At 31.1% G+C, this 9,581-nt stretch overlaps 2 protein-coding genes across 10 annotated transcripts; both read right to left on the bottom strand.

Moving 5' to 3' along the window:
• Positions 1-4,324: 4,324 nt before the first annotated feature.
• Positions 4,325-6,082, bottom strand: LOC107946984 (uncharacterized). Of its 2 annotated transcripts, XM_041107429.1 has the most exons (2): positions 5,119-5,779; positions 4,325-5,019 (listed from the first exon to the last, which is right to left on the bottom strand). In XM_041107429.1, exons 1-2 carry the CDS (start codon positions 5,393-5,395, stop codon positions 4,463-4,465), a joined length of 834 nt encoding a protein of 277 aa, XP_040963363.1. In that variant the 5' UTR covers positions 5,396-5,779; the 3' UTR covers positions 4,325-4,462. The 2 variants fall into 2 exon arrangements, with proteins under 2 accessions (XP_040963363.1, XP_040963362.1); XM_041107428.1 differs by having other exon boundaries at positions 4,326-6,082.
• Positions 6,083-6,238: 156 nt separating this feature from the next.
• Positions 6,239-9,188, bottom strand: LOC107946983 (PGR5-like protein 1A, chloroplastic). 8 transcript variants are annotated; one of them, XM_041107421.1, is made up of 10 exons: positions 8,554-9,091; positions 8,260-8,472; positions 8,055-8,155; positions 7,891-7,947; positions 7,492-7,568; positions 7,305-7,356; positions 7,124-7,234; positions 6,941-7,038; positions 6,792-6,868; positions 6,239-6,469 (listed from the first exon to the last, which is right to left on the bottom strand). In XM_041107421.1, exons 1-9 carry the CDS (start codon positions 9,002-9,004, stop codon positions 6,799-6,801), a joined length of 1,230 nt encoding a protein of 409 aa, XP_040963355.1. In that variant the 5' UTR covers positions 9,005-9,091; the 3' UTR covers positions 6,239-6,469; positions 6,792-6,798. The 8 variants fall into 8 exon arrangements, with proteins under 8 accessions (XP_040963355.1, XP_040963354.1, XP_040963359.1 ...); XM_041107420.1 differs by having other exon boundaries at positions 6,239-6,495; positions 8,554-9,086; XM_041107425.1 differs by lacking the exon at positions 7,124-7,234 and having other exon boundaries at positions 8,554-9,121.
• Between the last annotated feature and the right edge of the window lie 393 nt (positions 9,189-9,581).

Here is a 9,581-nt window from a genome sequence, read left to right as displayed (position 1 = left end):
TCCAATTCAAATCGGACTCGATTTAAAAAAAAAACTCCATCCTAACAGATGGATCATATCGAATATGATCAGATTCAAGATTTTAGCTTGTCACATATGTTAAAGGTAATAAGTAAAATGTTGTACGCTAACTTGATGCCAGTTGTTCCTTACTCGATTTGATAATACTAATTCTTGGGCCCTTGGCTTGTTGATGAGAGTGAATATAACAAAATTAATAAAGTATGATGGTATTTAATTTATGGGTTATTATTTCTTATATTAGTTTTTTAAAAATTTTACGGAGCTAAAAAATCGTCATATATATATTAGATAAAGATCCATAAACTCCGGTCAATATATAAAATAATTATATAAATATAATAATTGGAAATAGAGATTTAATCCTTTTACACATTGCAAGAAAATTATTATTCCTTAAAAAAATGTGTTACTATTATAATCATTAAATAATATATATTCACTTCTGGAAGCAAATATTTTTTATAATTAAAAAAACATAAGCAAGTTTTTTATGGAAATTATTTGTAAATATTAAAAAGAATAATAATGATCAATTTTTTATTTTATAATTTTTCCAAAATTCATATTATTCAATTGTTAGACAAAAAAAATCTCAAAAGTATAAATGTGCAAATTTAAGTTTGTATAATATTTTTTATTAAAATAATAAAAGAGATAAATTTAGTTGCACACAAACTTTGGCATCCGAATTAATTAAATAAATGTTAATATAAATTAAATTTTTATTTGAAATAAAAAATATTAAACTTTGTCCAAAAATATATATTAATATAGTTTTCCTTTTTCCTTTTTCCTTTTTCCTTTTTCAAGTGAAGAATTTTGGTAGGGTTTGGTTAATGTGTTTCACTTTTCCCGGGAATTCTTGGTAACGATAACGGTAACAGTCAGTTAGTAGTGAGCGTTATTGCGCGAAAGAAAGGAATAGGATCCCGTGTGGCGAATGAAGATCCTGGACCATTAGATTTATACATTCAAATCTGCCTGCTTATAATTGGGCCATCCCATTGGAAATGGGCCCAACTCTTTTCATTCATTGCTTTTTGGGGGGGGGGGAACTACTTATTATAACCTCAATTGCTATCGTTCATATTATTTCAAAATTAAGAATATTTCTTATGCTGAGGAAATATAAGATCTTCATACAAAGTATAAACTCAAAAGTTCAGTTTAATTTTAGTTTAGTTGATGTCGGTATTGTTGTTAGTACAAGAGAATATGGGTTCGAATGCATTAAAGCACGTTATTCTTTTATTTAAGGGTTGAGGAGAGACTATAAATAATTCTATACATTATATATTTAAAAAACAAAAAATAATAAAATGAGACGGGAATGAGTTTAAAAAACACTATTTGCTATACCATTGGTAATTTTTTTAAGAGTTAAAAAGTTCATTATGTACGAATATTAAGAAAGTTAAAGTGTAAATTTGTCATATGTGAAAATTGAAATTTAGCACTACACTTCTTTTTGTTGATATTTGCCATTATATTTTGAAAATTTTGAGTAAATTTACCATTCAACTATTATATGATTGAAATTTACTACAAAACTTTGAATTTTATTAAAATTTACCACCAACTTTGATTTTTTTGTTAATTAAATTTACCACTCAACATTAATTTCGACTCAACTATTTTATTGTAATAGTTAAAAATAATTCAACTTAAAGTTAACAAATTAAATTAGAACTTCTATTTAATGAAATAAAAACTTAAAAAATAAAACTAAAGAAATTAAGTTTATTTTTATAAAATAATATATTTTATTCAATTTTAATAGTATGTTAATTAATTTATTATTCTTAAATATTAAAATAAAATATAAAAATTATTATTAAATTTTGTCTTCAAATTATTTTAAATTAAAATTAAATAGAAAAATTCAATAAAAAAATTTAACTTCACTAACAAAATTCAACCAAATAAAAGTAAAGTAACAAAATTCAATATAAAATTAAAGTATACTAGTAAGTTTATCTTTAATTTATAAGGATAATGACAAATATCAATTAAAATGAAGTGCAGCAACAGATTTCAATTTTCAATTAAAGTATAGTGATAATTTTACATATTAACCCATGTTAAAAAAATTGATTGTGAAATTATTTAAAAAATACAAATAAATTGCCAATGAAGCTTTCGTTTAATTGGCAAAGGCGTAGGTCTCGGGTCTTGAGTACTCAAATTCAAGACTTAACATGCATAATTGTATGTGCAATTCTTTAAATCCCTTCGTTCATTTGCTATGGGTAGATTTATTGACTTTAGTTTGAATGAATATATATATACTTGTTACACCTAAAATAAATACAAATAAATATAGTGATTATTTATTTAACTTTATTTATAAAATTTAAAAACTCTATACAAATAAGTTTTGGTGTATGATATTTAAATTTTTTGTATTTTTTAAATAATTTTATTATAAATTTTGATCATATTTTTTTAATATAATATCTGGAATTATATATAGTTTCTTCCCTAAATAATGCAATGTTGTGTTGGTAACAAATTGGTTTCAAGGACCATTGGTAGACCTAAATAGCACAGAAAATTAAGAAAGGCGGGATGGGTGAAGCGTTTGCAGAAAATGAGAGAGGGGAAGAAGTTATTAAAGGTATAATGCATGTTATAATGAATAATTGAAAGGCGAATAATAAAACCCTTGAATTATAATTAGGTACCCCAACACGCTGGCACCGCCATATCCACAACTTATTTCCCTTCTTCTTCATATTATTGATTTAATGGAAGAAATAATTGCCTGTTTTTCTATTGAATGCCAATTCAGATTTCAGTCTGTTATTTGTTAATATCTGACCTATTATAAACTATTGCAAGTTGCATTTGTGGTCCGACCTCCTCGATAAACCCAAATTTCATCTGTTTTCACCCTTAAAACAAATTATCTTTAACTGATTAACGTCTGCTTTGTGGGGGACGAGTGTCTAATTCTGGTTTTAGTCTGTATTTTTTTTACTTTAATTTAAAATAATTTATTTTCTATTTTCTATTTTCTAATATTATTAATAGTTGAATCCGATAAACTATTTTTAAAGCACTTGATTCACAATTTTATGATTGAATAACGGTAAATAAAATTCATTGCTTGCGATCTACTAGTAACATTAAAATAGAGGGATTAAATCAAAACATCAGCATAGTAGAAGGACTGGAATAAGAGTATGAGCAATTATGGGTGGAATAGTAAAAGGACACGCTCATGGCTTTTTGACTAATGTAATTTGTAAACCAGAAGAAAAGAACCGAATAACCCTTTCGAATTTTCAATCTAATGGTATTTGGTTTTTTTAAATATTAATGTTGGAGTATATGTGACTCTATTTAAAATTTATTTTATTTTAAAAACAATAAATTTGTATTCTAGAATATGAATATTATAATGAGATTATTTTTATTTATATTATTATTAAAACTTTTGACTGGATTGTGTCATAATCATTTCAATTTGTGAATTTATATTAAAAAAAACTCATTATTTATATGGAGTATTCTTTATATATTTTTATATAATTTTTAAAAAAATATATATCCATATCTTCACTCCTACAACTTTACCGTTTAGATCAAAATTATATTTGTTTAGTGTTAGTATTTGGTACATTCATGATGTATATTTTTTCTTTTAAAATATTCTCAAAAAATTGTCATAAAACATTTATCAGCCCTGACTTTTGTTTGTGAAATTTAAAAATTATAGTGTAAAAAATATTTTCTTTTTTATATATATTTTATAATTTGTTAAATAATTATTTTCACACAGGTGTGACATAATCTAATTTTATATAAAACTTATTCAAAATCAAAATGATAAAATCAAACTAAAACATCAAAATTATTACACAATCACAAGAATTTCAAATATTTCAACCAAAACCTCATTTAATTTTTTATATAAATTTTATTAATATAATTTCTATAAATTTTTAAATCTGTAATATAATATAAATAATGAATTTCTATAAAAATAAGTGTGGCTGAGCACTATAGGCAGGACAAATTAAAATAGAAGTTGAGTCATTTTCCTAAATTGGATAAATGTTAAAATTATGCATGAATTTTGATTTAATATGTAATTTATGTGTGAATTTGGATTTTGTGTGGTTTTAAATTCAATTTTAATAAATGACTGATAATGTTATTAAATTAGCACATTTTAACTTTACATACACAAAAAGATTATATTAATCTAATATAAAAATAAATAAATATATTTCATTAATTAAATTAAAATTAAAATAAAAAATATAAATTATAATTCAAATTTAATGTATAATTCAAGTTAGATGAAAAAACAGAGTTGTCTGTTCCAAGATGTGAACATTCTTTTATATCTCAAGAAACAAATAGATTTGATCTTACAAAAAAGAATGATCTTACACTAGAAAAAGGAAAAAGGTGAGACAATTATAACATTTCAAGAAGGATAAGGTGTGTACTCATGTTCAATTGTAGGCGTGGTTCGAGTAACCGATGCTGTTGGAGCCCTGAAATGTCCCACCATTGAAACCTGAAGTGCTTCTTCTTCATACGCTCTCCTCTCCAACTCCTCCATTCTCGCTTTCTTCTTCACCTTAACAAGCATCGACACCAAAAGCAATCCCAGCAGGAAAGCACCCAATGCCGCTCCAATCGAGCTTCCCACCGCCAATTTCCACCTGCTAATCCTCTTCCTCACGGGCATCGACGGCGGTAACTCGATGAGCAAACCGAAATGACCATGCCTGGTCGCAACACAAACATTGGGTGACACTTGGTTTTTCAATCTCACTTTGCCATCCCCTCCAAAGCTAGCACACAATGGCCTGATTCCTCTCCTGGACGATGTAGTGTTTGTAATAACGTTGCTGAAGTTTATTTTAATTGGGTTATTTTCCCTTGCGAGGATTCCAACTTCGAAAGGGGTGCCGGAACTCACATCGGTGCCGGCATTATAAGCGAGGAGGCCTAATACCGGTGACACAAGCTGGTAACCTGAAAGATTATAGTTAGCATAGTATATGGATGACCAATTAGAACCCAAGTTTTGTCTTACTACCATGACTCTTTCTGCACATGGCTGCACATTCACACCTTTTCCCAGATAAAATTCCTTAACTTGAGCACCATATCTGTGGAGACTCCCACATCTAAACCTTGCTGTTTCAACTTTGATGCCCGAGAAATTTGCAGGTAAATTTACAGTTTGTACAGTGCCTGTTTTCAAATGCTTGCCAAAGGACTTTACTATGTTGTCCCTAATGAGAAGATCGAGAAGACGAGTTGATCTGATCCCTTCAGCTTCAGCTTCCGTTGAAAGTAATGATACCCATGAAAGTATTATCAATGTGAGAGCGAAAAAAGAGCCCATGAGAGGAGCTTAGGGTTGGGTAAAAGGAAGTTGGCTACAACAACTGTTGTGTGTGGTTTCTTTCAAAGCTGTATTCTAAGATCAGATTCTTGTTTTCTCTTCTAGATGTGACAGGTTTGAAGTTGCAAAGAGGAATGCTTGCACTGTTTGGGGGGAAGTTTATAGATCATAAAAGAGGCTTTAAATAGTGAAATCGGATCTTATAGATTTTTTCAAGGAATATCGAATTCAAACAGGAGACTTTGTTAAGGAATATCAAATTCTTGATCATGCAAATAGAATTTACCTAGTCATTAAGATGGATGTAACAGTGCAGCTAAAACCAACCGACTGTTTTGGATGAAGTGGGGGCATTTAGGCATTAGGCCATTTTTACCTAAAGTTGCTTTACAATGTGGCAAGTAGTGATTGGGTATATATTAATAAATTCGTTTGAAATTGGCCTAAAAGCTTCTAAAAACATGAAGCCTTTTGCTTTATGGCATGGAAAGAAACTTTGACGAGCAAGGCAAAGGGTGAAATGATTTGGGGGCGTGGCTTGATGATGACCCCTCATATGAAAAAAGAGAAACGAAAAGGAATCTAGCATGCTTCTGTGCTGAGGAATTGAAATGAGAGCAAATTTCGCCTTTGGGAGCTAGCTCTCAGTCGTCAGTACTCAACTTGTGGTTTCAACATGTTCCCCACTTCAACAAAATTTGTGGGTCTCAACTCTTCTATAAGCTGGCCATAGGGCATCCCGTCAGTCCATTCACTGTTCTTTTTAGTTATCCCTTTGATTTTGGTCCCCAAAGACGCATGCCCAAGTCAAGTTCTTTTTAAATATTGCCAACTCCCCAATCATAGTATAAATATACCTTTTTTGTTTTGGGCATATATATTGAATATAAGATTTTCACAGCTTGTTCACTTCTCTTTCCGTCGAACATGCTTGTTATAGGTATAAAATATATTACTACATGGCTTACAAACAAATATACATTCTACAATGAAGCACATATCAAAACTTATTCCTCCTGTGCTGCAAATGATGTGGTTCCCTGCAAGTAACTCGTCCCGCATCCATGGCCAGTCCTGTTTAAAACTGGGAATTACATTGTCTGGGAAAAGAGACGCAAAAGTAAACTAATAATGTCATTTCTCGGTTAGAAAGTTACTCAAAGCACTAACAAGATAGGGCGCCCCTGCAACTTTTGGAGGGCAGGGGACAGAAATTAAACAAGAAAGTTCAATTTATAATTGAGCAGACAGGGTAGATTGTAGACCGTATTTATATTTGTTCAGAGTTATTGCCAACCTCTCATTTTATTTGGAGCATTCGTGTCTAACAGCTATGTCTCACATATTCAGATATTGTTACAAGTCTTTTGGAAAGGAGCATACTCATAGTATATACCTCGAAATCAAGCTTGGGTTCCTTCTGGCAAAGTAATCAACCGTGTTTTTGAATTATACTCCAATGGGGTTCCACAACTGAAGTGAAAAAAAATAAAATTAAGAATTAAAATTACTGAATGTGGTTAGTAAACAAATGATCCGACTTACTTTGAACATTTAAGTGTATTGGTGGTTCCACCATTGGAGATGGATAGTATGGTGCCAAAGAAGGAGACATTCTCAGTACCACAGTTCGGGCAAAGACCCTATAAGGTAAAAATGTTGTAAATTTAGTTTCATAGTTTATATAAACATTATATGGAAATGATGAAATAGAGAGGTTTTAGTTACTTTTAGGATTAGAGAGTCTTTGACAACCAATTTTGTGAGGGATTGAGCTAACCAAACTATCAAAGGCACAGCAGCAAACCAAGTAAAAATGAAACTGAACGGTTTTGGGAGCTGCAATTCAATATATCATCAGCCTTTGCATTGCATGCATGCATAAATTTCAGCAGTAATAACAGCTTACCTCCAAAACATATGTTATTTCAAATCCAGTCAGATCATCTAAGAAGAAAAACCTGACAAAACCAGAACATAAATGATATTACAGAAGACAAACATAACAAACAAGCTAGAATTCTATGAAACAGGCTTGGAATTGGAATGCAGATATCTATAAGGACAGTATTAGTGCAAACGAAGAAAAGACTTACAGTCCCAGGGCAACCACAGTCGCTGGGACGTTCAAGAGGACCATCTTCAAATAGTCAACAGATAGGTCACTGTACACCTATGAGAAGAATGATGATAAAATGACTATGAATTCAACCAGTTGAAACTTAAGTATAATAGTTTGAGTCCTTTCCTACCAAGTTAAGCTTTTGAGTTAATTTTACATCCAAATTATAAGAACCAATTGCATAGGATCAAAAAGGAAATGCCTTGTGCTATTGAAATTGAAAGGAATATATTGCAGAAAGAAACAAAATCCATTCAAAATGGCAAGAAGAGAGAGCTAGCTGTTACAGTGGTTTAATTAATGTAATAATGAGGGAACTATATCAACAACCTATGCAGCATGCTTAATTCACAGAAAACTGAAGACTGTATACCTTTCTACTACGGAGACTGCATCGTGGACCCTCAAACACAATTTCGCTTCCTTCCATCTAGTTATGGGGAAAAAGAATATGAAATGGACGTGACATGTTTGCATGGAACTACACACACACACACACACACACACACACACATAAAGGGACAAATAATGACAAACCTTTAGCCCCAGCTTCAAACCATCAAATTCTTCATCATTCAAAATTGGTTTCCCAGATACATAAGCCATTGAAGCTTCCAAAAATTTCTGCTCATCAGAACCTGCAAAAACAGATGATATAACATTAACATCTTCGAGGCTAATTTCATAATTGCTGACCATATTGTTTGAGCAAGGATTGGTTGTAAAATTTGGGGCTGTATACTTAGCATAACAACACTGCTTCCTTCCCACGTTAGTTCTTCCTTGAGATTATCGAATTCCTCATTTGACATAATAGCTTTTCCTTCATAATAGAATGCCTGCAGAGCTTGAAGAAACTCTTGCTCCATTTCACCCAATGACTTCTTCTCTTTCTTGTCTATACTACAGTATGGCAGAATTTTACTATCAACAACATTATCTTCTTCCACCTGGCCTGCAAACAAATTATACTCTCATCAGTTCAACAAGTTCCCACAAATCCCAACTGAAAAGACATTATTCCACGTTTTAAAACCTTGTTGGTCAGCAGCAGCCTTGATGGGAAGTACGAACAATCTGTGTCGACAACAGAGCTGCTTTCCATTTGATAGAACCCTGGTAGAAGAAGAGAAAGAAACCAGTGGTTTTTGTATATGGCCATTTAGGAAACGATGGGGTGTTAGAGTTAAAGCCAATTTGCTAGCCATTGGACCAATACTAAATCTGTTACACTGGTGATGATGGAGGAGCAGTGTTATTTGATTGGTTTCACTTTGGTTTTGTTGGAGGGAAAGAGAGATAAGGTAAGGGATGAAAGTGTGGAGGGAAATACAACGGTCTTCGATTTCATTCATGTTCAGTGAGTCATCATCAAGGTTCCTATGGTGATGTCGTTTTCTACGAAAATGTTGGCCTGCATGAGGTGGACATGTGGTTGCCTTGTCTGTTCCACGTGCGTCCATATGGCCGTCACGTGAACTGGCCATCTCATTTTTGCTTGCTGCCAAACTACGTTACCTTTGATTTCGAGGTTGCACGTGTAAATAATATAACTGCTAGTACCTGAAACTTCACTTTAATATTTGTATATTTTTTATTCAAATTTAATTTAACTTGGCTATTATTGTTAAGAATGTCTGTTTTTTTTCAAAATTATTCATAGTTTCTTCTCAATTTTTAAATAGAGAGATAATATACTCAAACTCACTCCTCCTGCATTAGCAACAATACTCGCATCAGTCAGCATGTCTACTTTTAGAGTAGTTCAACTATAATTATTATTATCATTACAATGACTAAACTTACTTAAATATTTTATCAATCCTTAAATAGGATTATAAAACATATAATATTATACTCGAATTCACATCTTCTTATACGGATAACAATGTCAATAACTTAACTAAAATTCAATATGCTAATTATAATAATTATTTAATAAAATTTAAAAATAGATACTTTTAGACTTAAAATATGATAATTTTTAGACTTTTCTATGAAAGCGTTGACTTTCTGTATCCTTGTTTTAACGATAGAGTCTCTCCACCAACGCCTGTGAAGCTC

Source organism: Gossypium hirsutum, chromosome D12 (assembly GCF_007990345.1).
Source record: "Gossypium hirsutum isolate 1008001.06 chromosome D12, Gossypium_hirsutum_v2.1, whole genome shotgun sequence".
NCBI classification, from domain to species: Eukaryota; Viridiplantae; Streptophyta; class Magnoliopsida; order Malvales; family Malvaceae; genus Gossypium; species Gossypium hirsutum.
The sequence above is the reverse complement of the archived record's forward strand: the minus strand, read 5'-3'. Positions and strand labels throughout refer to the sequence as shown.

Excerpts from the sequence above, each read along its gene's own strand:
- LOC107946984 (XM_041107428.1), bottom strand. The coding sequence starts at position 5,395 with ATGGGCTCTTTTTTCGCTCTCACATTGATAATACTTTCATGGGTATCA.
- LOC107946983 (XM_041107421.1), bottom strand. The coding sequence starts at position 9,004 with ATGGCCAGTTCACGTGACGGCCATATGGACGCACGTGGAACAGACAAG. Across the intron at positions 8,473-8,553 it reads GGCTGCTGCTGACCAACAAG|GCCAGGTGGAAGAAGATAAT; the intron begins GTTTTAAAACGT and ends ATTTGTTTGCAG. Across the intron at positions 7,569-7,890 it reads GCAGTCTCCGTAGTAGAAAG|GTGTACAGTGACCTATCTGT; the intron begins GTATACAGTCTT and ends TTCTTCTCATAG.